The sequence below is a fragment of the Microtus pennsylvanicus genome, chromosome 4, assembly GCF_037038515.1.
Source record: "Microtus pennsylvanicus isolate mMicPen1 chromosome 4, mMicPen1.hap1, whole genome shotgun sequence".
In the NCBI taxonomy this organism is placed as follows: domain Eukaryota; kingdom Metazoa; phylum Chordata; class Mammalia; order Rodentia; family Cricetidae; genus Microtus; species Microtus pennsylvanicus.
The window spans coordinates 45,835,320-45,859,623 of NC_134582.1; the positions used below are offsets into that span (position 1 = coordinate 45,835,320).

A 24,304-nucleotide genomic window follows, 5' to 3' on the forward strand; every position below is an offset into this window, starting at 1 on the left:
AACATGCACAACTGTGAGAGGCTGTAGGAAGAACCCTACACCCTCAACACTTTATTAAGACCTTATTGCTTAAGTAGTTAGACACTGATTAGCTATGAACGTTTTCTGTACCTGGTCCCTGGTTACTCTGCAGAGCCTTCCGTGGCTGTTGGGAGGTGGAATACCTCTAGGAAGGGGAACGAGTGGGAAAAACAGTACCTCCTAGGTGTCTTAGAGGTCAAGTGGGCTTCAGCGGGCCCTTGAGTTAGCACAGGGGTCAGGAGTGTAGGCTTAAGCCAGGGCCCAGGGGCAACGTTTCCTGAGATGAACAAACCCCAGCCCCCTCTGACCTTTCCAGAATAATGGCTGGGAAAGAGGAGCAGCACTGTGGAAAGGGCAAACTAAGAATCCCTTATGTGGACACCATGCTGGGCCGGAGCTGCCAGCACCAAGCTTCAGGGCAGGGGTCTTCAGGAGTGACCACAGCAGGCAACAAGAGCAAACTTAAGTAGCCATGTGCATGCAGGACAAGGCAGGGTTCCTCAAGGACAGGATGCCCGGGCTTAGGTTTGGAGCTCCCAGTTCTTTAGTATGAAGGAATATAGGGGTGTGGTTAGGCGCTTCCTTAACCAAGCCCACTCTTTATATTTCCTAGGGGTAACGCTCACCCCCCTGAACATCCAAAGGTCACAGCTACCTTAGTGTTTCTTACAAGGCACTTGTTACAGGGCTGCTGGGCAGGGTGTGGTGGTAAGATAGGAGGTGGTCTGGTGGTTGCATCTAATCTACACAGCCACAAGTGGGCGTGGGGGCGGCCAAGGCCTTAGGGGCTACTGTAGTACAAGCACACAGCCAGGCCAATGAGCAGCGTGGCCAGGAAGAAGACGGCTGTAAGCTGGAGCTGCAGCAGCACTGCTGAAAGCACAGCGTTGACCACCAGGGAGCAGGACACGACGAAGAGGCGCGTGATGCTGCTGCCGTGCTTCATGACAGCAGACATGAGCAGTCCATTTACCGCCTGGTTCAGCACCACCAGCACTGCCCACCCAGAGAAACCCTCTAGGAAGCCCGGGCCGGGGCCACTGCCAGCATATAGTCCAAGGTTCAGGATCACCCCGAAAGTGTAGAGGAAGAGGTTCTGAAGAGCCAAGGGCAGCCGCTGTCGCTTCATGATCAGCTCTGTGTACACCGAGGACAAGCCGGAGATGAGGCAGTATAAGAGGAGGAGCAGAAGTCCCAGGGGAGTGATATGCAAGGGCATGGCATGGGATCCGGCTGCTGGCAGAGGTCCAGGAAGGGTGCTCACGGGTTCCTGAAAGCCACCCGACGCATAGCAGGCTCCTGCAGCCATCAGCAGCAGCAGTGCCAACCCCTGCCGTGCAGAGAGGCGACGCCCAAGGCAGAGGCAGTACAACAGAGCTGTGCTTCCAATCTTGAGATTGCTCAGCACCTGGTAGGTGCTGGGGTCCATGTATCGCTGCAGATAGATCACCAGGTTGTTGTTGGCGCCATAGAGCAGGGCTGACAGGGCAAAAGGGGCAGCCTGGCGCCAGGGTGCTGTGCCCCGGGGCCATGTCTGCCAGCCCATCAGGAGGGAGAAGGCGCACAGCAGTAGTTTGGTCAGCTCAGTGAGCAACACAGCTGAGGAGGGCCGGAAGGGCACTCGGCCATCCACATGGCACAGGGCTAGGAATGGTGCATGGGCACCATACATGGCAGTGGACAGGAATAGCATCAGGGTCCAGCGAGCCTGTCTTGGACGGGCTAGGCCTGGCACACCCCCATCTTCTACACTCATGGCCTACACCAGACCCTGGGTGGCCTGTGTAGCTAGCAAGCGACAGAGGGACAGGGAGGCATCTGAAGGAAATCGAGTGCAGAATGGTGGTGCATCACCAGAGAGAATACTGAACGTCAGGGACAGGTGCACGCTCCACAGTTAGGGCTTGAAGGCGGGGCTCATGACCCATAGTTTTGGGGTTAGTCCCACGGAACTAGGGGGGGAAGGAGTGCAGGGTGCAGGCTGACCGAGCACTGTCCACTCTCCGCAGGAGGACAAACAAGGATGAAAGAGACAGGTCAGCTGGAGACAGCAAATGAACAATGGCAGGGGAAGCCAGACAGAGTGCCTGTGATAGAAAGGCCTCTACCTGCAGGCCCAACACGCCCATCCTGCCTTCCCCAAAGGGTCTAGTCGGGCCCCTTTCGTAGTGACCTAAAGTAGTTCTTCAGGGTCTTCTCCACGTTGGGTACAGCATATGACTGAGCTACATAGATGCCAGTGCAAGTGCCCACTGCGAAGCCCAATACTGCGGATGCCCTCAGTTTGGCCACCACATAGCCTGCCAGGAATCCCTTGAGGAACGGGGAGGACAAGAGCGAGCCATCCTGCAGGGAAAAACACAGAAGGAAATCAGGTGTGCTCTCCTCTTTAAGCTGGGCTTAGAGCATTCGACTGTTGCCCGTCTTCACTGCTGACAGCTACTCTCTTTTCTCCAAGGATATCTCAAAATTCTGGAGCCAGAAAAAGAATGTCAGAGACCCAAGCACACAATACCAGACTCCGAGAGGGGTCTACCCAGAATGCCATTCACCTAGAATGCAAGAGAGGCTTCTGAGGAACCTGAGCCCTGCCTGTTCCTCCAGTTCCATTTCCCAGCATGGTCGCTGATGACACAAATACCCTTCTCCTGCTTCATGTTCACCATGCTGTTCATCACCAAGGTTTATCTGTGCTGTACCTGGAATGCCCCCACCCCAACCTCACCTATTGAACACCTATTTAAGACCTCAGCTTAAGTGCTATTTTTTCCCTCCCCTGCTGGTTTTGAGATAGGATCTCTTGTGTGTAGCACTGGCTGGCCTACAATCCTCTATGTAGCCCAGGTTGGCCTTGAACTTGCCTGCACCACAACGCCCAGTTCCAATTCTTTTTTCTCAGGGAGACTTTCATTGAGCCCTCAATGTCCATTCGCTAAACTAAAATTCTACGTGCTATTCAACATTCCCAAGAGCAACTGGGCCCTTACCTGGCTCACGCCACTGTTGACTTCATCCTCCACACGCTGCTGGAGGCGCTCCAGCTGGTTTTTGAGAAATGTCAGGTCCTTAAGCTTCGGCAGAGAATCCTAGGACAAGGGAGAGGCTGGCTCCAGCAGACTTGACCCAGTCCCATGCCCTGCTCAATTTTATCAGAAGCTAGGAACTAGGTGAGCTGTGGGAGGGATGATGGGAAGAACCAAATAAATCTCTTCCTACAACACCTTCCTGAGGCAGCAGTGATGAAGGAAGGCAGACACTGAAAAGCAAAACACTCCCGTGGGGGCCGGGTGGTGACAGATGGAACGTGCATGAGGAACTTATAATGACTTCCACAGCATCTCAGGGCAAGCAGAGGCACTTCTATTTAGCTTTAGGAAGGAAACACTATTGGCTGAAGTTCAAGCTTGCTGAAAATGGCCATTAGCCTGCTTTCGTTGCTGTGTCCCGGTACCTGACAGAGAAACTGGCAGGCTAGGAATAAATCTGTGGGTGATGCTGGGCTTCTGGACCAGCTGGGAATAAAATAACAGGTTGAAGCAGTTTCCCGTACAATTCGAGGCTAACCTGCTATCTGCTCAGGTCATTTCATACTGAATGAGAATACACGAATATGTGGAGAACATGTGTCAGCAGGAGGGTGGCTACAAGACTCGGTCTGGTGGCAAGTCCTTAGGAAGCAGGAAGCGTTTGAGTGAGGGCGGTGGTAAGGGTGGAATGGAAATGCTGTCTCTGTAAGGGAGACTTCAGGGGCGAGGAAACGGCCCGAATGAGCACTGCTACAGAGTGAATATATTTGAATGTGTGCTCCGAATTAGGCACCGTGTCAGTCCCGGGAAGAGCAGCTTTTCGCCTAAAGCCCCCTAGTATTGAGGCAGTTGACAGGAACCCAGGGGAAAAACAAGAATTATCTCCGTCGTCTCTGCTCAAATCTATAAAGGTTAAGGAATTTGAAAACCACGCCGACCGGAGCACCCGTGGATTTCAACTCACCTTGTCATCCGCCATCTTCCCCGCCGAACTTGTTGCGCATGCGCAGCCCCGCCTCCGTATGTCAGAGGTTACTTCCAATTCTACTGAGGGTAGAGGCACTTCCGGGGCATTTCGGGAAAAGGCGGGGCGTTTTTTCCCTATTACTCTAGGTTGTGCTCAGGCACGGCCACCGGATCCCTCCCGTCTGGTCCTGGGCCGTGTACGCGGGCGGGCAAAGGTCGGGACGTGATGATCTCATGCTCCACGCGATGATGTCATCCGCGCCCTGGTGCACACAGGGCACGTTCTCGCCGGTCCTCCGCCGTCCGAGGAACTCCTAGTTGCCTGCGGGTGCGGGGTTCATAGTGTCGGTGCACTTCGTAGGGCACACGCACCGAGACGCGCGAGGACTCGGCGACCCGGACACCGCGGCGCCTGCAGCTCAGGCCCGCCTCTGCCCTTCCCCAAGGCCGGCCCAATCCCGCCCCGTTGGCCCGGCGGTCTCCGGCGCAGAGGCTGGGCTAGGGGGCCCTGCAGCTCCGGAGGTCGCCGTGGGCTGAGAGCGCAGGCTGTCATAGGCTATGTTGGGCAAGGATTATATGCTGGCCATCATTCTGGTCAACTGCGATGGTGCGCACCGAGGGTCCGGTTGGGAGGACCAAAAGCTGAGGGGATTATGACGGGTGAAGGAAGGCTACCCGAGGCTTAAACATGGGGTGGAGGTGGGTGGCATCTCGGGAACGAGAACCAGGGGATAAGGAAACACTGATCCTTGCATGTGCTGTCTTTACGACTGGGGAGTTGACGTCTAAGTTTAGGGCTGTCTCCTCTGGGATGGAGCGAGGGTTATGACAGAATCGTTGGGAACTCACGAGTAATGTGGGCCCTTGATTTAACCCCTTGTTCCTATAGATGACTTGTGGGGGGACCAAAATCTGGAGGGGGAGACAGGATTACCCCCTGGCTGGAGAAAGATCCGTGATGCTGCAGGCACTTATTATTGGCATGTACCCAGCGGTAGCACTCAGTGGCAGCGCCCAACCTGGGAACTAGGAGGTGCAGAGGACCCAGGAACGGTAGGTGGAACGTGGGGGGGGGGTGTCTGAGCTCATGTGTGCACCTAGGCCTGCTGCTACACTGACTAATCTCTATTCCATAGAGGACGGAGGGGATTTGGGAACTGCGACCCCCCAAGGGGAGATCCTTCTCCAGCCTGGACAGTTCATTGAACCGGAGGTAACAGGGGTGGCCCAGGCCAAATGAAAGCCTTGCGGTTACCGTGGCACTCAAAAGAATGAAGCTGGACCCACAGTTTCCTGTTTTTTTTTTTTGTTGTTTGTTTGTTTTTTTTGAGACGGTCTCAGATTTCACTGTGTATGTAGCCATAACTGACCTGGAACTCATACAGTAGATACCGTGCCTGTCTCCACAATTTGCTTTTAAACTGTAGTTCTGGACTCTGGGGCTCTATCTGTGCTTGGCTTTCCCATGTTCTTGACGGTTGTGTATTTTGATTTTTGTCTGTTGCAAGTCCTTATCATTAGGTCTATGTTCTGTGTCCTCTGTCCTGACCCATCATGTTCTAGTGGACTCCATCCGTTCGCTTCAGTTTTTTGGGGGTGGGTGGGGGTGGGTAGGTGGGAGGATTTCTATTTTGTGTTCTACAGTCTCTTGTTCTAGTTTGAGGCTTTTGTCCACACTTTTAATTCATATCCGTATTTATTTTAGTTTATGCCTGTGTCTTGTGTACTGGGTTTCTTCAAATTTTGAACTGTACTTGGTTAACCATATTCTGGGGCCTGCTTTTTCTGGGTTTGCATTTGTGGTGCTATATTTTGGGTCTTGTCCCAGATTCTGTGCTGGATCAAGTAGGCTAGGTTTCACCATTGCCCCTAACGTAGGAATCCTAATCCTTTTACTGGCTGTCATCTGTTCCAGTAACTCTCTGACATGGTATGGTGAAGATTCCTATGTCCGGAGCCTGGAGCCAGGAGCTAAGGTAGTGATTGAAGCTGATGGCCAGTTTCAAGGGAAAGATCAGGGGTTGAATATTCAATGAGTGGGTTGATTAAGTATAAAGAATAGGACGACCGGAGTTGATGTGGATGGGTCCTGTGTCACCCGTCATGCCACTCCACAGCTTGTCACTTCTTTTTCCCCATCTTGTCAGTGCTTTGCAGTCCGCTCTCTGGGCTGGGTAGAGGTGCCTGAGGAGGACCTGGCACCAGGGAAGAGCAGTATTGCTGTCAATAACTGTATCCAGCAGCTGGCCCAGACTCGCAACCGGAGCCAGCCCCATGATGGTGCCTGGGGTGAGGTGAGTTGTCTGATTTCTCCAGGGGTTCACCTTATGGCTCAGCGGAGGTAGGTTTTCCGTAAATTGCTTGTTTGCCATGTTAGCCACCTTCATCTGCCAACTCTCTGTCCTTGGCAGGGCCAGAACATGTTGATGATCCTGAAGAAAGATGCCATGAGCCTGGTGAATCCCCTGGACCACAGTTTGATCCATTGTCAGCCTCTGGTTCACATCCGTGTCTGGGGTGTGGGCAGCTCCAAGGGCCGGTGAGGACTTCTGTGTTCCCCCGAGCAAGAGTTGCATCACCCTTCCCCCTTGCAGGCTGCCATCCCCACTGATGCTGAACCCTTGGACACAGATCTCTGATGTGGACCCAGCATGACCTTCCCTGCCTGGTTCAGTCCTGGTTGGGGTGGGTGGGCCCATGGGCCCAGCGCAGCAGGGACAGATGGGGGAGAGGCTGAGAGGCTGGGCTGATTTTATCCTGTGCTCCCACATGCTTCTGGAACAGTGACAGGTATGTGACAACTAGATACTCTGAGCCCTGTCCCTGGCTTCCCCATTCCAACTGTGCCATATCTTTAGCTTAACTTTAGAAGTTTCTTATAGGCACTTAGAAGCCCCTGGCCTAAATAGTCTTATCCCTGCCCTTGCTAGGGACTTTGCCTTTGTTGCGGGTGACAAAGACAGCTGTATGCTCAAGTGTCATGTGTTTCGCTGTGATGTGCCTGCAAAGGCCATTGCAAGTGCTCTACAGGGGCTCTGTGCACAGGTGAGGGCCAGTGGTGGCCAGGGAGTATGGAGTTGGGTTAGGGTGGGCTTGGCTTTCTGTGTGCCTCATGCTGGCTGTGCTGTATTTTAGATCTTGTCGGAGAGGGTAGGAGTCAGTGGAGAAGCTGCTTGCTGTTCCCCAGATCCTATTTCCCCTGAAGACTTACCAAGGCAAGGTATGGGGAAGGGCTCGCTGCATTGCAACATCAGGCTGCTTTAGTGAGAGATGGAGGTGGTACGGGGGTGGGGTTCCTGGTGAGTTGGCTTCTTCCTGGAGAGTCTAGATCCAAGAATCCAAAGCAGTGAATTGAAGGTGCATCTACAGGCTCTCCTTTACTAGCCTCAGCTCTAGCTTGAGTCCTGGCATATTCATTAGGGTGCGGAAGCGAGGCATGGTGAGGCATGGTGTAATCCTAGCACTTGGAAGGCAGAGATAGGAAGACTGTCACAAGTTCCAGGCCAGCCAGAGCTGGTTACATAGTAAAACTTATACATAGTGGTGTAGTCCACAGCAAGGGAAGGGGCAACTGAGTTTCTGTGCTAGATTGGTGCTTGATATGTATGTTTCAGTGGAGTTGCTGGATGCAGTGAGCCAGGCTGCTCAGAAATACGAGGCACTGTACATGGGGATCCTACCAGTCAACAAAGCCATGGGTAAGGACTAATGGGGCTGATGGCTCCGGTGTGTTAGGAAAGAGTGTATGGGTGAGGTGAGAGCTACATTGTATCGAGTCTTAGGGTTTTTGCATTACCTTATATAATTTGGGATATACCCATTCTTCCAACTCAGAATTCCAAGCTCAGCCCCAGCTCTTCTTTTCCCATCTTTCTGAATCCCAAGTTAATGAAAGGGTCCTAGAAACTCTCTGTACACCCTTTCTATCCAAGCCAGACAGCACAGTAGGCATGTCTCCTCAGGTATGGATGTGCTGAATGAGGCCATTGGTACCCTCACTGCCCGCGGGGACCAGAAAACCTGGGTTCCTGCTATGCTCAGTGTGTCTGACTCTCTGATGACTGCGCATTCCATTCAGGTACCGCGGGAGGGTGAAGTTCGGGGCTTTGGAGGGTGAGGTGGGGGTGTGTGTCTTTACTGGAAGTATTGGGTCTGGCAATTGCTTAACTATGTAGTGATTAGGCTTTGTGTGGGCAGGCAGAGGCTAGTGCAGAGGAAGAACCATTGTGGCAGTGCCCTGTGCGTCTTGTGACCTTTATTGGTGTTGGCCGTGATCCACACACCTTTGGCCTCATCGCGGACCTTGGTTGTCAGAGATTCCAGTGTGCAGCCTTCTGGTGCCAGCCTCATGCTGGGGGACTTTCTGAAGCTGTGCAAGCTGCCTGTATGGTGAGTCAGGGATGGGGTGGGATAGGAGAGGTTTTCCTGGTAGCCGCTCTGTATGACGGATGGGTTCAAGATGGGCAGCTGCACTTAAATCACAACCCAGTGATCCCGGGGCCAAATCTGGCTCTTAATGCTGCTTTTGCTAAGTTTTGTGTTGGTTACCAACACTTAATAATCTAGGGCATTTTGTATAATAATTGCTATTTCTGATTTTTTTTTTTTTTTTTTGGTTTTTCGAGACAGGGTTTCTCTGTGGTTTTGGAGCCTGTCCTGGAACTAGCTCTTGTAGTCCAGGCTGGCCTTGAACTCACAGAGATCCTCCTGCCTCTGCCTCTCGAGTGCTGGGATTAAAGGCGTGTGTCACCACCATCTGGCTTATTTCTGATTTCTTAAAGTATGGGGAATACTAATACGATGTACATACATACACAAACACTCATGGACACACTTTCCTTACAAGTTTCAGCATGCAAGTGAAGGTGTGCTATACAAAGTGGGCACCATTACTGATTTTTTTTGTTTGTTTGTTTTTCGAGACAGGGTTTCTCTGTGGTTTTGGAGCCTGTCCTGGAACTAGCTCTTGTAGACCAGGCTGGTCTCGAACTCACAGAGATCCTCCTGCCTCTGCCTCTCGAGTGCTGGGATTAAAGGCGTGCGCCACCGCTGCCCGGCACCATTACTGATTTAACATACTTTTTGGTGTATGTGGGTGTTTGAATGAAGGATGCTTAAGCTACATTAATTCAGTTCACTTGTTCATTCAACAAATGAGTATCTACAGGGTCCAACCACTGTAATTAATCCTAAAAAGTCATTGCTATAGAAGGCATATATAGCCTTTGCCATCACAGAATGAAGCAGAAACACATCAGAAGCAAGTTACATTACCGCATGATGGAGATGCTTCCTCACCTGTAGGGGGAAAAGAAAAGACACCCAAAGAAGTGTGCCAGGTGAAGAGACAGGGCAGATATACCAGAGAAACTCAGGAATGGACGTGAGAGACGTGTTTAGTGGGTTAGAGTCCCTGAGAAATGTGGTATGCGTGGCCTGCAAGAGGATGCAGCGATAGCACAACAAGAATGACAGAGCAGGTCGTGAAAACCTTAGATTAGTCTGGGCCACTGAAGACAGTAAAGTGAGATCTGCAGATTTTACCCACTTACGCTGCAGTGCAGGTACACAAGAGGAGGTAGGAAGGCTGAGTAATTAGTATCTGCTCGGAGTAATTTAAATAACTAATTTGATTGGGACAGTTATTTTGGGGATGGGTTGGGTTTGTAGACTTTCTCTTCACTAGAGAGTCTGTTTTCCAGATACTGTTACAGAACACTGAGAGATGGAGGATAATCTCTTGTAGTAGGTGTAGTTAAGAGTGCAAGCTTTGACCAGGCGGTGGTGGCACACAACTTTAATCCCAGCACTTGGGAGGCAGAGACAGGAGGATGTTTGTGAGTTCGAGGCCAGCCTGGTCTACAAGAGCTAGTTCCAGGACATGAATCAAAGCTACACAGAGAAACCTTATCTCGGGGAAAAAAGAAAAAGGAGTGTAAACTTTGGCCAGATAGTTGGTATTGCATGCCTTTTTAATCCCAGCACTCAAGAGGCAAGAGGCAGGCGAATCTCTGAGTTTTGAGGCCAGCCTGGTCTACAGAGTGAGTTCCAGGATAGCCAAGGCTGCAGAGAAACCATGTCTCATAAAAACCAAGATCAACCAAAAAAACACAAAAAATGCAAGCTTTGCAGCTTGACAGACTTATATTTGAATGCCAGATATAACATTTTCTGTTTGTGCGACCCTAGACCAGTGTTTTTCAATCTTCCTCATGCGACAGTCTTTTAATATAGTTCCTCATGTTGTGGTGACCCCCCCAACCCTAAAGTGATTTTGTTGCTACTTCATAACTAATTTTGCTACTGCTATGAATCGTTATGTAAATATTTTTTTTTTTTTTTTTTTTTTTTTGGTTTTTCGAGACAGGGTTTCTCTGTGGCTTTGGAGCCTGTCCTGGAACTAGCTCTGTAGACCAGGCTGGTCTCGAACTCACAGAGATCCGCCTACCTCTGCCTCCCGAGTGCTGGGATTAAAGGCGTGCGCCACCATCGCCCGGCCGTTATGTAAATATTATTTTAAATGTAAATAAAATCTGTTATGCAGGACATCTGCTATGTGATCCCCCACAGATTGAGAACCACTGCCTTAGACAAGTTATTTATCTCTGAACCTTGGTATCTTCATTTGCAAGATGAGTAAAGCAACACCTCATGAATAACTTAGGTTAAATTAAGTTATCACACAAAGCACGTAACATAGTGTCTAGCTTTCCTTAAGTACTCAGTAAATGTTGAGCTTTATGTTTTTGTTTTTGAGCTACATGGGAATGCTGGACAGAATTCTTGGCCAGTTACCTGCCTTACAGAAGCTTTCAGGTGTCCAAGGGCAGAAAACTGGATGTTCACATACTCCCCTTCTTCCTAGGTTCAATACCAGAAGTGTCTGGTGGCCTCAGCAGCTCGGGGTAAGGCCTGGAGTGTCCAGGCCCGTGCCCGCCTTCGGCTCAAGCGGACCAGCTCCATGGACTCCCCTGGTGGCTCCCTGCCTCCCCCACTACTCAAAGGAGGAGTTGGTGGTGCTGGGGCAGCTCCTCGAAAGCGGGGCGTCTTCTCATTTCTTGATGCCTTCAGGCTAAAACCTTCTCTTCTCCATATGTCCTAAATTGATCTTAGAGGGTTGGGGAAGGAGGCTTTACACTCCTCCAGTTCCCAGGGTTCTGTAGCCTCTCACCTTCCTGCCTATCCCCGATCCTTGCCTACCCTCTATTTATTACCAAGTTTCTTGTTAATATGGATGACTGAGAGGCCCTGCACTATAACTTAGGCCCCTGGCACCCTTTTCCTTGGGTCCTTTTGTTCCTTGCCCCTGTCCAACCCTGGACAATTGGCTCTACCTCAGCAACTTTATAGCAGAATCAGCGCAAATAAAAATCCCTCAGTGACCTCACTAGTTGTGAGTATATTAGACGTGGGATAAGGTTGGGGACCATCAGCTTGTGTGAGGTGGGTATGTATGCTTGGTGTTGTTGACTGCCTTTAGTCACACGGGGCATGGTGCATATTGGAAATGTGACTACATTCATTCAGCAAACAATTTACGAGATTTTCTGTGCCAGATATTAAAGTAGGCCTATTAGGATTCCTTCTGAGACTTTCTGAGGTGAAACAAACAAATAGGTAAGCAGAAGACACCAGGAACTACCAGAGGGTTGTGGGAGCTCAGCTGAGACTTGTCCAAGGCATTTCAGAAGACTTCTGAAGAGTCGACATATTTGTGTACTGAAGAAGTTCTTCTTAGTGAGCCTAGAGAAAATAAAAATTGTGCAGGCAGTCTATTGATAAGCGAGCTTCCAGAGGTTGATGTGAGTAGATCCAGCAGGTACTTCTGGTGAATTTGCGCCTGAGAGCAAACTAGGAGACATTAGAAAAACCTACCTGCTTGGTGCCCCTTGACAAAGTCTCCATCCAGATCATCTTTTTTTTTAAATATTTATTTATTTATTATGCATACAATATTCTGTCTGTGTGCATGTCTGCAGGCCAGAAGAGGGCAGCAGACCTCTTTACAGATGGTTGTGAGCCACCATGTGGTTGCTGGGAATTGAACTCAGGACCTTTGGAAGAACAGGCAATGCTCTTAACCACTGAGCCATCTCTCCAGCCCAGATCATCTTTTTTTGTTTGTATTTCGAGATAGCGTTTCTCTGTAGCTTTGGAGCCTGTCCTGGAACTAGCTCTTGTAGTAAACTAGCTCTTGTAGACCAGGCCAGCCTGCCTCTGCCACCGCCTGGCTCAGCCAGTTGTCTTTTAAGGAATTGGTGTCTGCTCTCTAGGCAGCCCCTCAAATACCACCAGGCAACTAGCTGGACTGAGTGAGTAAGCTACCGCCCCGGAAATGACGCGCTGCCCCGCTGGCACTGGCGGCGCGGAAGTAGCGATGGCGGAGCTTTACGTGAAGCCGGGTGAGCAAGCCGGGTGGGCTGGCTGTGGGTACTCGGCCCTAACTCTGACTCCCCCTGACCCCAGAGTAACCTCCGTTGGGTGCCCGGTCACCTTTCACACACTTCCTTGCCTTCGCAGGCAACAAGGAACGCGGCTGGAACGACCCTCCGCAGTTCTCTTATGGGCTGCAGACTCAGACTGGTGGACCCAAACGCACGCCCCTTACTAAGAGGGTCGCGGCCCCGCAGGATGGATCCCCTAGAGGTGTGTAAGGGCCGTGGGCGGAATCCTGTACGGAAAGATGGTGTCCGTGATAAACCTGTCCCATCGACCTGTTTCCTCTCCCAAGGGAGAGGAGTGGGCTTGGGAGCCAGTAAGAGGCTCAGCGCAGGCGCTTTTCGAGCCTGTTTTTTCTGCTGCCCTGGTCAGTAAATGGTATGTTGTACAAAAGGACTACGCTCACTCAGACTGTTTTCAGATATTCCTTGCCTAGATCTCTTCCCACGATCCTACTATGACCTTTGTGTTATAAACTTCTCAGACTTTGTGTTACTTACTCATTTGCTTAATTAGTATTTACTGAGTACTTGTCAAGCTAGAGCCAGGAACAGTTTGAGTGCAAACTAAAACATAGTGAACAAGCTAAAAGGTCTTGGTGGGGACTCTGCAGAGAAGCACGTTTCCAGGTAACCTGTCCTGGGGGCTATTTAAGTAAACACGGAAATGTGACTAAAAGGTGCAAAAGTATTCCAAGCACAATAAACAGGTAAGTGCAAACTCTCTGAGAGGAGAACAACTTTGCCAGGTTCAGAAACTGAAGTAGAGTGCTTCAAAAAAGATTTTTTTTTTAAATGGAGTGTTGCAAGATAGGTTTGCAGGTGGTGGGATGCTATATTTGATAAAAAAAAAAAAAGAAATTTAAGGGGTTTTGAAAGCAAACAGTAAAGTCCATTTGTACGTTCATGGAATGACAGAGTAAAGGCCAATAAGTGATCATAATGGAGAAAAGAAATAGGTATAGTAGGGAAGCCTAAAGATGGGCTGGACTACAAAGTACTAGTGGAGAGATGCCCTCCATTTACTCCAACAGGAGCAAGCACTTTCTGCGGAAGGAAGGTGGCCCCAACGGGTAGATTAAAAGGACCAGTGGAGAGTTCCTGAGCTGGGCATGGTGGTGTAGTGTATGTCTATGGTCTCAGTATTCAGAAAGCCGAGGCAAGAGGAGTGCCACAAGTTTGATGCCTGCCTGTGTTAGAGTGTAATCCTGTCTCAAACAGCAAAAAAAAAAAATCCCACTTGATGGCTTTATCAGTGAAATAAGGCATGACCAGAAATAGGAAAAGGAAGTGTTTACAGAAAGTGAAGTTTACAGATGTGAAAATGCTTATTTTTTTGGTTTCTTGAGACAGGGTTTCCCAGTAGCTATGGAGCCAGCCCTGGAGCTGTCTCTGTAAACCAAACTAGCCTCAAACTCAGAGATCTGCCTTCCTTTGCATTCTGAATGCTGGAATTAAAAGTTTGTGCCACCACTACCCTGCGAAAATGTTTTACTTTTTTTTTTTTATTGAGCTATACATTTCTCTCTACTCCCCTCCCGTCCTTCCCTTTCCCCTTCAAAAATGTTTATTTTTGAAGAGTAGAGAAATGCAGTTTTCTTTACCCTTTAAAAATCTGTCAGTGAAGTGTTCGATTATATGGGGGACTGGAGAAATGTCTCAGTGGTTAAGAGTACTTGCTGTCTAGAGGATTTGAGTTTGGTTCCCAACATGCTTTGGTTTAATCAATAAAATTGGGCAGTAAGAGGTAAGAGATGAAGAACTGTGTTCAGATTTCATAGTTGATTAAACATTGTGAACAAAGAGAAATGGGAATAAAATGATCATTGGAGGGTACTAAGCCTTGTTGCTTGATCCAGTTTGAACATTTCAGCCCCAACTTCAGAAACTTCTGGACCACCTCCAGTGGGTCATCCACCTCCTTCAAGTAAGGCTTCAAGGCCTCCACCTATGGGGACTTGTCCTGCTACTGGTGTGGAACCCCCAACTTCCCCAGTCACTGAGTCTGAGGTTCCGCTGGAAGATGTACTGAGACCTCTGGAACAGGCGTTGGAGGACTGCCGTGGCCACACAAAGGTAGGCCCTGGTACTTCCAGGAGTGGAAAGGACTTCTATCCAATGAAGTATGGTTCTTAAAAACAGCACTTCTGATGGGACCTTAAAGAATCTCTCAAAATTTTCCAGGGAAATGGACACCGATGTCAGAGGGATTCTCAGGACTTTTGAAGGACCATCTAGCAATAGAGGCTTTATGGGAATGAGTTGTATTTAATTTAACTCCTATTAGTGTTAATAAGCCTATTTATTTTTGTAACTTGAGGCCATTCATAATGTACTCGGTTGTTTTTGTGCTGTCTGGGAGAGAAAGAGAAGCTTTGTATGAAGGTTTCTTCAGCCCTCTAGAGATAAAGGATCTTTAGAAGAAAGGGGATGCAGCATGGTAGTACCACCTTTGGCCATGTTTTCCTTATTTGAACAGTAACCTTAAGATGAGTCTCTAAGGGGCTGAGGAGGCACTGAAAAGTTAAAATTCTTGTCATGTCTGTCTTTTGTCTTTGGAGGAGATCCATAGGTTTCATTTTATTTTTAGTGGGGGACTTCTATCCTTTGGGTAAAGTAATATGAACTTTAAAATGACCAAGAGTCAAACTCCTGAGCCAGAGAATTCACATAATGGCAGCACTGAGTTGGATCGGTTTCTGTCTCAGAAACAGGTGCATGACGATATCAGCCGACGCTTGGCACTGCTTCAGGAACAGTGGGCTGGAGGGAAGTTGTCAATACCTGTAAAGAAGAGGATGGTACTACTAGTGCAAGGTATGGGTGGGGTCCTTTATCCTCCCATTGATGGCTGAACTGACAGGTGAAGAGGTTTTTACTTATTGGGAGGGAAGGAATGGAAGACATGAATATTACTTCCAAGTGCCAATATTACTTGCTCAAGCCCTGTCTCTCCTCAGAACTTTTACACCACCAGTGGGATGCAGCAGATGACATTCACCGCTCACTCATGGTTGACCATGTGACTGAGGTCAGTCAGTGGATGGTGGGAGTTAAAAGGTTAATTGCAGAAAAGAGGAGTCTGTCTTCAGAGGAGGCCAAAGAAGAGACATCTACAATGGCACCTGAGAACCAGACAGTACCAGGCTTCCAACAGTCTTCATAATCCTGGGGCCTCCCCAGACTCACTCAAATGATCTATGCCTCGGTGTGGAAGGCCTCTTCTCGCTTGGGTCCCATTACCACCAGGGAGACAATCGTGTTGGGCCTGACCAAAGATCCTACCTGGGCCATTTGCAAGATAACTTGTTACTCATAATATGTGTATTTCAATAAAAATCTCAATGGTGGGAAGTGGGTAGGAAAGGTGAGCCATTCTGATGCCAGACTGGTTCTTTCTGGTGTCAGTTTCCCTGCTCCATGAATACTATTCCTTGTTCCATTCATCAAGAAGGGCCTTGCTGGGCATAGCCATATTGCTACCTGCTTTTCTCAAAATTAGACTGAAAAGCACATTTTTTTGTAACATAGTACAGTGTTGTTGGCTATTTTCATTTCAGCCTAAGAATAGACTCAAATAGCTAGAAACTTTCTGGTCAGGAGAGACCATGCCCTTTGCTGTATTCTTGGTGTATTGTTTTTACAATCAGTGATTGGGGTTGTTTCTGCTGTTTAAACTGAAGGAGAAAAAGACCAGATGCCTGCATTTCTTTTGGGTGTAGTAGCACACACTTATGGTCCTAATATTTGAGACTAAAGGCAGGAAGAGGAGTTCAAGGTTACCCTGCACTTATGTATTGAGTTTGAATCCACTTTAAGCTGTGTTGAGATTCTGTTTCAACAACAAAGATTAGATTACTGATATCTGAGGTCAAGATTATCTGGTTTACTAAACAGAGGCAAACAAAGGTTTACTAAATGAGGCAAACAAGGTGTTGCCTCATTTTTGTTTCAGTGTAAGCCCAAGTCCTTTTTGTTTTTGTTGAGACAGGGTTTCTCTGTGTAGCCCCGAATAACCTGGAACTTGTTCTGTAAACCAGGCTGGCCTTGAACTCAGAGTTCTGTCTGCCTCTAAAATGCTGGGATATTAAAGGTGTGTGCCACCATCACCAGGTTAGTCTTTTAGATTTATTTATATATGAGTGCTCTGTCCACATATATGCCTTCACACACAGAAGAGGGCATCAAATCCCATTATAGAAAGTTGTGAGATATTTTTGGTTGTTGGGACTTGAACTCAAGAGCAACCAGTGCTCTTAACTGCTGAGCTATTTCTCCAGCACCCTTCTCCCAATCTTTTCTAACACTTTAAAAAAAAAAAAAGAAATAGCTGGGACCAGAAATGTACTGGTGATTATGCTGAGAAGAAAGATGCAAGGTTTCCAGAATTGAACTGATTGGTACTTAAGAGATAGGAAGCAGAAGAAAAGGCAGGGGAGAAACTGAGGTGGGTGTTAGCTGAAACAGCATCTCTTCTAGGAGTGCACATTACAAATGGATGGGGTTAGGGGCCCTCACTTCCTGGAAAGGCTCAACTGTTGTGCTTTATGACCTAGCAACTCTAGCAGTTTTCTCTCACAGCCTGCCTCAAGCACTAAATGCTGCAAGAAGGGGGCCATTGGGAGCTGGGAACAGAGTTGGGCCTGCTGGGTCTCTCAGCTGTATAGCTGAGAGTTCAGCACTGAGGAGAACACTGGAGCCATGGCATTTCGTTGAATGTTTACTAAGCAGCCAGAAGGTGACATATTCTGTTCCCCAGTGCCAGCTCTGAGGGCCAGGGTTTGGGAGGAATATGTATAGACCAGAGAAAGTTGAGGCCTTGGCAAGTGTCCACTACTATCCCTGGTCCAGCTGCCTCAGAACTAAAGGAAACCCAGAACCAACAAGTCTCTCTTCCAGACTAGATGAGGCCAGCTGCCCTTGAATACCCTAGCAGAGGTGGCGGCAACAGTGGCATGAGAGATCCGTAACTCCACACAGGTCATCTTGCACTGGATTACATGTCCATTTCAAATTGTTCGTCATCTAGGGAGAGAAGTCAAGAGAACAGTTACTCACTTAAGTGTTTGTAAGCCCAGTTAGCACAGGAACCCCTCTTGGAATTGAGCCCCAACTCTACTTTACAAAGGCATTTAATTGCTAGTCCTACTTTCTTACCGGTTGTCTCTTCCTCTGTCTGCTTCTGTTCCTTCAGCAGCTCCAGCCTGGAGGGTGGGACTGGGGGAATTGTGACCCCGGGAATCTGAGGGAGGCAGTAGGGAGGTGTCCGGGCAATGGGAGAATTCTTGCACTCCAGCAGGAACTTTCGGTCGTAGATGATCCTGGTGCCTGTGAAGGAATAAGAGCTGAAGTTAAGAACCAGGATCTTGAACACGTTACTGCCCAACTAGGATTCAGCTGGCAGGTCACACCATAAAAGACATGCCCAACCAAGTTCAGTCTAAGCAACATCAAGGCAAGTTGGGACATCTAGCTAGTCTGTAGGTACTCTGGGCTACGACAGTGGCGGTAGTCTTGAGAGGGAACACCACACTTGAAAACTCAGATACTGTAGGCTGTTAGTCTACAGTTCATAGATCTTGTTGCTTTGGTATATATAGTGGGGCCAAACTGCCCAACCTTTCACCAAAAAGGTCTGAAACATTAAGAATTTCATCCAGCATAGCCTCCTGGGTTCTTACTTCTTGCAAAGGAGAGTTGCATTCCTTGGAAAACATGCTCCCTCACCCCCTAAGTCCCTTAGGGCTAGCCTCACCCATGAGAAAATGGCCAACAGTGTCCTGGAAGAGCCCTGTCCTATTCTTGCGGCTCCCTTCTGTTTCCACATGGCAGAAACCCGTTTGCCAGTGCAGCAGCTCATGACCCAGGGCTGCAATCACTACATAATACTCGCTTTCTGTTGTGGCCACCTTCTATTGCAGTGGTTCTCAACCTATTACTGGTCACAACCTCCTCACAGGGGTTGCCTAAGACCACCAGAAACTGCAGATGTTTACATTATGATTCATAACCGTACCAAAATTATAGTTATTAAGTAGCAATAAAAACAATTGTATGGCTGGGGAATCACCACAACATGAACTGTTATAAGCAGTTTAAAAAGCACTGCCTTTTATTTATTTATTTTTTTGGTAAACTATTTTCTCCTTCTACGTTATACCTTGGAGAACCCTGCAGAAGCAATTCCAAGGTCCACCCCACTCCACCCCCCACACTGCCCCACAGAGCACAAACCCCTGCCCTGCCCACTGACCTCCCGGGGTGGTGGCACATAGTGTACTCCCTGGCGTGGTGCTGTAGCTATCTGAGAGCCGGTCTCGACACCCTGGAATAGGGCAACTTCTAGAGGCAGACATAGCGAGCAGCAGGAAGGCAACAGCAGGTGCCTTGAAAGCCCGGGAAAACAGGTCTGAAGTGTAGGCAGTCTCAGCTGACCACGTGTGGCAGCAGGCAACACCACTAGGATACGTCACACCCGGGGTGGGCCAGTCACTCAGCCTGAGGGTTCCGCCCACTTGCCTAGGAGCTCTCAGGATCTGCTCTGACTTGAGAGTTTATTTGCTAATTATTCCTGGATGTCGGGAGGTACGGTTGTACCCATTTCTTCCAACAGTTTCAGGCAGTAATGTACTTATTAATCAAGCTTTTTGATGGAAACATGCCCACAGATCTTGAGTGACTAGAGTTTGGGTCCTTCAGCCCAGCTTTGTAGTGCCTTGTAGCACAACAGGAAATCATAGGCTTTTTGAATGTGACACCAGGTCTACTCAAAGTTCAGCAAACTAGGGGATGGGAACAGGCAAAGCTGTAGCCAAGACATCATGAGTGCAGAGGTCAGCCCTTTGGACATAGCTAACTATGCATTTGGTGAGGAAGGCTTAGCCTGTTAGCTCTCTGGAAAGGAACAAAGATAGGTTTGACAGAGTGGACAGTATTGTTTTTATTATTATTATTTAAGACAGTATCTCACTGGCCTGACAGGATCTAGCTGGCCTGCAGTTGGTACATAGATCAGGCTGGCTTTTGATTTAAAGATCTACCTGCCTTTACCTCTGACCGTTGCTTAAAGGCATGCACCACCAAGCCTGGCTGAGCTTGATATGACGGACAATTCCTGTTAATGCAGAAGCTGCAGGTTTTCAAAATCACATTCCAGGTAGCAGGTGTATATATATTTTATTGTTCCCCAAAAGGTATTGGAGTCTCTTACAAAGTGGTGCATGCCTAAGCAGACTGGGTAACTGTCTCGACAATTTCAACTTTTATTTATTTATTTTTTTAAAGATTTATTTACTATGTATACAACATTCTGCCTCCATGTATGCCCACACGCCAGAAGAGGGCGCCAAATCTCATTACAGATGGTTGTGAGCCACCATATGGCTGCTGGGAATTGTGAGAAAATAGCCTAATGGTTAAGAGTAGGGGCATGGAGTAGAGAGGATGGTGATTCTGAAAATGAGTCCATTGGGCAGTGGCAATGGAGACAGAAATGGAGGAAATTCAGATATACAGAACAACAAAGTATGGGCCAGTGAAATGGCTCATCAGATTAAGGCACTAACAGCCAAGCCTGATGATCTAAACTCCAACCTCATGAAGTGGAAGAAAAGAACCAATTCCTGCAAGCAGTCCTCTAACCTCTTCATAGGCACAATGATATGTGTATGCCCCTCTCCCCAATAATTGTAATAAAAATTTAAAGGTGGAAGGTGAAGTGATCTGATCAAGGACAGGCTGAGGAAAATGGAGGTAAGCTAGGGTAACTCCCAATATCCTGCTTTGAGAATCTTGGGTAGCTGGAACTACAAAAGGGGAAACAAACAGGGGCATAGCTTATATTAAGTAATGAATACTGTGTGCAGAGTAACAAGACAGCACTATAAGGAGCTGTAACAACTGGTTCGGGGGCGGGGGACTGCCTACTTATTCAGAAATGAAACACAAGAGTATGGGAAGCTATAATCTGAGAAGGTGTAGTGCAAGAAGAGGTCTACATAGTAATATTTAATTAAAGTGATTCACCAAAACAAACTGAGAAAAAACAAGTAGAACTAAAGGGGCAGGCTATATGTGGTAGCACATTCTTTAGTCCCAGCACTGGGAAGGCAGAAGCAGGCAGATCTTCAAGTTTGAGGCCACCCTGGTCTACATAGTGAGGCAACATAAAAATTATAGAGGCTGAAGATATAGCCCAGTTGGTAGAGTGCTTATGTAGCATGCCTGAGGTCCTGGGTTTGGTCCCTAGCATCGTCAAAATGAAAATGAAACCCAAACAAATTCTAGAGTTTTTTGAGAAAGGTGCATGTGAAGTGATGTCTTCCTTCTTTGAATCTCTACTATAAAATAGCAGCCAGTGTTATTCCTATAACATACAAAGGGCTGGCAGGGCTAGAAAACTATAAAAAAAAGCCAGACTCCACACCCATACAACTGCATAACCTGGATAAAGCATCAGAAGTTTAACATCACAGGTTTAACATTAATTACTATTTGATTCAGAAACAAAAACAACCAATCAAAATATCAAAACAAAAACTATGCCTAGGATTAACTACCAGAGATACAATTAAACCTATAAGGCAAATGCCAGGTCTCTGCCACTTAAGTAAACAGCTTTGAATTCCCAGCAGTACCACCAAAATAAAGTGAAACAAGTTGGATTTGGTGGCACACACCATTACTCCCAGGATTGGGGAGGCAGAGGCAGGTGGATCACGTATGTAAGTGAAAAGTTCTCACAGACAGGTTCGAAATCAGCTAACATGTTCATGATCTTGCCCTCTTATATCTTGAAGCCCAGGCTCATGTCTGCTATTATTATTTTGATATGAAGGATTTCTTATTTTGTTCAGATTGGTATTGAGCTCCTCGGCTCAAATGATCCTTCTACCTTAGGAGGAACTTTCAGGCACAGGCCACTATGCTGGGCTTTATGACCTTTATGGGATGTGGTATTAACACACTTGAATTTGCACATTCATTTCCTAAAGTAGAGAGTGAACGTGAAAGATCTAGCCTGTGGTCAGTTGCCAGATCACTGTAGGTAAATGGAAAATGCAACATCATCACAGTCCTCACCCCAGGACAGGGTCCTCTAGGAAGATATGACCAGCTGTACTGTTTGGTACAAGTACTTCTTGCTAGTCACAGAACAAGATGTTCTGAAGCTGTTTTTCTACAGGTTTGTTTGTCTCTTCTCAGTTTACAATGTGGTCCAAAGGTCTTCAACACTAGGAAAGAATCAGGTATGAAGTCCAACCTTTGGGCCTTTTGTCGGGGAGGTATAAGTGGTGTTGAGATAAGCGTTTCATGGAGCTGAGGCTTGCATTAAAATCCTGATCCCCTACCTCTACTTTGTAAGTGCTGGGTGTCCAGGGGTGCACACCATGCTGGACTCTGATTAGCTTGAACTCATGCTTGTTCTCCTGCTTCTACAAGCCAACTCAAACCAAGGACAGACCTCTTGTGTAGTAGTGTTCCAGTTGGGAGGAGGAACAGAAACCATAAGGCTTGAGATTTCTTACCTCTGGTTAGAAGAGGTCACCATTGGCTGTCCAACTCTCTTCTTTGGTCTGGTTAGCTGAGGTGATGGAATTTCCCCCTTGAGAGCAGGGACTGAAGAAAGCACACTGGCCTATAAAAGGGCAAGTCAGCACACTGTAGCCACAACAGTTTTAAAGGATTCTAAAACATCAGTAATTTTATTACACTGAACACTACTTGAAAGAAGTGAATCCAGAAACCTTGAAGATACAGTTTTATTCTTTGAAGAGCTTTTATTCTCATGGGATTTGACATGTGCCTTACTTCGCAGGATATTTCTTTAAAACTTAAGGGCTCACTATGAATGTGTAACATTTTCTTCTGTTTCCACTAATTTCCAAATCAATACTGGTCTCCAGAATAGAAGGCTTTTGATTCCAGTGATCAGAACCAAACCTCAGAACTGTAAACATTTTTTCCAGTATTCCCAAATCCATACATTTTCATTGACAAGAAAAAGAAGAAAATCTGTGTTATAACCACAAGACTCCTTTGGGTTAATTTAAGATTGATTTCATGTTCAGATGGGGATTGTGAGGCCCAGAAAAATGAGATAACTTGCCTAAAGTCACAGAGTTGTAAATGACAGAAATGAAAATAGGACTTAGACCTTTGACTCTCACTCCACTGTACCCATACTGCCTCCCTCCATCCCTTGTATGTTTTGAAAATAATCAAGTTCTTACCTGAGCTAGGTTTTATCCAATGTTCAAGTTGGTAAAATAGCAGTAAAGTAATGTCAGGAAGAGGCAGGAAGAGGAAGAAGAGATTATAGCAAGTAAAATAGGGCTGGGATTAGGTTACCAAGATTCAAATAGAAAGGAGGGTGATGTTGACAAAAGGGAAGGGAGGAGCGTCTCCCAGGGCTCCTCCTGCACACTTCTTTCTTCCTAATTCTCTAGGGGGATTTTCTCCTTCCTTTCTCTTTATGGGTTCTAGTTTCTGACCTGAGACAGAATTTCTTCTGTTGTATTCAAGGTTTAGAAATAGATTTAAGGATCCCGAGATCATTCAAATACTTTACAAAAAATTAATGTAGAATAAAACTCACTTTTTTGTTCTACTGAGTAATTTACTTAAGATTACCTTTTTCTATTTCATCAAGAGCAGCTTCATTCATTTCACTAATTTTAAGTGATTGTTTCTGTTATCGATAAGAGGAAAGAACAAGATATGTAGGCAATCTAAAGGACTGTTCTGCCCTAGAGCGAGATGGCCTCGAGAAGATTTTATATGACCACTATAAAGTCAGTAAACTTCCCACCAGTAATACTTTCCAAATTCATCAAAAATAGAAAATAAGAAATGCGCTTAAGGAAGCTTTCTCATGTGTAAAATGATGTGGAAGACCAAAGAACCAAGTTATATCTTACATAGAACTAATAGCATATTTCTGACCGGGTGATGGCTTAGAACCCAGGCAAAGATTATTAAGAATTCTTAATTGCTTTTAGAGTAAGAATCATGCTTGCATGATTCTCTGCTCTTGGTTGTTGCTTGTGTGTGTTTGTGTGTGCATTCTCTTTTTGCTTTTTCTCAGTCCCCAAAATGTTTTCTTTTAAATACTGTTTATAATGCTGGGATATTGAACTACATTAAAATACAACTGAGCCAGGTGGTGGCGGAGCACACCTTTAATCCCAGCACTTGGGAGGCAGAGGCAGGTAGATCTCTGTGAGTTCGAGGCCAGCACAGTCTACAGAGCAAGTTCCAGGACAGGCTCCAAAGCTACAAGAGAAACCCAGTCTCAAAAAACCAAAACCAACCAAACAAGCAAACAAAAAACCCACAACTGATGATACGTTTTAGTAGGAGAATTTCCTTCTCCATTGTACACAGTGTATGGTTTAGCCAACTTAGTTTAGTGTTTTTGTGATTGATTTGTTTAGCATATTGGCTTTTCATTTTTGAGTCCATGGAACTAAACACAGCATTAGTCACTGATTTATAAATATTACTCAGTTATTCATCAGTATAACTGATTAACTCTTCCACTTCTTATGTTCCAATTCAAAAATCAAGAAGCACAAAGGAACCCAAAGTGGATGATTTGGGTATCCCTAAATCTGTTCAATGGAAAGCCTTAGTAGTCATGATCCATAAAGAGCAAAACCTACCAAGTGACCTATTTGCTAATGTCAGCTAACACAAACTGTAAAGGCTTAAAAACCCTTATCTTTAATAAGGTGGGAGACAGGAGAACAAGAAGTAGCTAATAAGTTTTAACAGTGCTTTTTATGGCTGTTTAAGAATGGACTCTACAGTGTTAAATGTGAAAAGCATGATACAAATAAATACAGCATTAGC

General features: G+C 47.0%; 5 protein-coding genes across 11 annotated transcripts in view; 2 read left to right on the forward strand and 3 right to left on the reverse strand.

The window, feature by feature from the left end:
- Slc35a4 (solute carrier family 35 member A4) lies at positions 1-1,777 on the reverse strand. The gene has a single exon (XM_075968916.1). It carries the CDS (start codon positions 1,775-1,777, stop codon positions 803-805), a length of 975 nt encoding a protein of 324 aa, XP_075825031.1. The 3' UTR covers positions 1-802.
- On the reverse strand, positions 1-4,133 carry LOC142847822 (SLC35A4 upstream open reading frame protein). The gene is made up of 3 exons (XM_075968922.1): positions 4,012-4,133; positions 3,009-3,107; positions 1-2,367 (listed from the first exon to the last, which is right to left on the reverse strand). The coding sequence occupies exons 1-3, from the start codon at positions 4,024-4,026 to the stop codon at positions 2,170-2,172; spliced, it is 312 nt and encodes a 103-aa protein (XP_075825037.1). The 5' UTR covers positions 4,027-4,133; the 3' UTR covers positions 1-2,169.
- Positions 4,134-4,216: 83 nt separating this feature from the next.
- Apbb3 (amyloid beta precursor protein binding family B member 3) lies at positions 4,217-11,400 on the forward strand. Of its 2 annotated transcripts, XM_075968912.1 has the most exons (13): positions 4,217-4,620; positions 4,903-5,066; positions 5,150-5,226; positions 5,929-5,989; positions 6,161-6,307; positions 6,425-6,552; positions 6,798-6,803; positions 6,923-7,058; positions 7,149-7,233; positions 7,628-7,711; positions 7,976-8,091; positions 8,211-8,402; positions 10,879-11,400. In XM_075968912.1, exons 1-13 carry the CDS (start codon positions 4,572-4,574, stop codon positions 11,113-11,115), a joined length of 1,482 nt encoding a protein of 493 aa, XP_075825027.1. In that variant the 5' UTR covers positions 4,217-4,571; the 3' UTR covers positions 11,116-11,400. The 2 variants fall into 2 exon arrangements, with proteins under 2 accessions (XP_075825027.1, XP_075825026.1); XM_075968911.1 differs by lacking the exon at positions 6,798-6,803 and having other exon boundaries at positions 4,365-4,620; positions 6,944-7,058.
- Positions 11,401-11,536: 136 nt separating this feature from the next.
- On the forward strand, positions 11,537-16,560 carry Sra1 (steroid receptor RNA activator 1). 2 transcript variants are annotated; one of them, XM_075968917.1, is made up of 5 exons: positions 11,537-12,415; positions 12,534-12,659; positions 14,325-14,527; positions 15,160-15,268; positions 15,412-16,560. In XM_075968917.1, exons 1-5 carry the CDS (start codon positions 12,349-12,351, stop codon positions 15,615-15,617), a joined length of 711 nt encoding a protein of 236 aa, XP_075825032.1. In that variant the 5' UTR covers positions 11,537-12,348; the 3' UTR covers positions 15,618-16,560. The 2 variants fall into 2 exon arrangements, with proteins under 2 accessions (XP_075825032.1, XP_075825033.1); XM_075968918.1 differs by having other exon boundaries at positions 15,160-15,165; positions 15,412-15,617.
- Positions 16,561-17,158: 598 nt separating this feature from the next.
- Ankhd1 (ankyrin repeat and KH domain containing 1) overlaps positions 17,159-24,304 on the reverse strand; it is a 117,657-nt gene continuing 110,511 nt past the window's right edge. For all 5 annotated transcript variants that reach the window (XM_075968873.1, XM_075968867.1, XM_075968872.1 and 2 more), the window contains 3 exons: positions 21,979-22,088; positions 17,609-17,779; positions 17,159-17,476 (listed from right to left, as the gene is read on the reverse strand). In XM_075968873.1, coding sequence (XP_075824988.1) covers positions 17,473-17,476; positions 17,609-17,779; positions 21,979-22,088 — 285 coding nt within the window. In that variant the 3' untranslated portion in view covers positions 17,159-17,472. The remainder of the gene's footprint in view (positions 17,477-17,608; positions 17,780-21,978; positions 22,089-24,304) is intronic.

What these genes read in the sequence shown, in the direction of transcription:
- Slc35a4 (XM_075968916.1), bottom strand. Translation starts at nt 1,777, where the DNA reads ATGAGTGTAGAAGATGGGGGTGTGCCAGGCCTAGCCCGTCCAAGACAG.
- LOC142847822 (XM_075968922.1), bottom strand. An exon ending in TCAACAGTGGCGTGAGCCAG is followed by an intron (nt 2,368 to 3,008) that starts GTAAGGGCCCAG and finishes TTTTCCCTGCAG; the next exon opens with GATGGCTCGCTCTTGTCCTC.
- Apbb3 (XM_075968912.1), top strand. Translation starts at nt 4,572, where the DNA reads ATGTTGGGCAAGGATTATATGCTGGCCATCATTCTGGTCAACTGCGAT. An exon ending in GACAGTTCATTGAACCGGAG is followed by an intron (nt 5,227 to 5,928) that starts GTAACAGGGGTG and finishes CATCTGTTCCAG; the next exon opens with TAACTCTCTGACATGGTATG. An exon ending in CTGTGCAAGCTGCCTGTATG is followed by an intron (nt 8,403 to 10,878) that starts GTGAGTCAGGGA and finishes CCTTCTTCCTAG; the next exon opens with GTTCAATACCAGAAGTGTCT.
- Sra1 (XM_075968917.1), top strand. Translation starts at nt 12,349, where the DNA reads ATGACGCGCTGCCCCGCTGGCACTGGCGGCGCGGAAGTAGCGATGGCG. An exon ending in GGAGCTTTACGTGAAGCCGG is followed by an intron (nt 12,416 to 12,533) that starts GTGAGCAAGCCG and finishes TTGCCTTCGCAG; the next exon opens with GCAACAAGGAACGCGGCTGG. An exon ending in GATGGTACTACTAGTGCAAG is followed by an intron (nt 15,269 to 15,411) that starts GTATGGGTGGGG and finishes GTCTCTCCTCAG; the next exon opens with AACTTTTACACCACCAGTGG.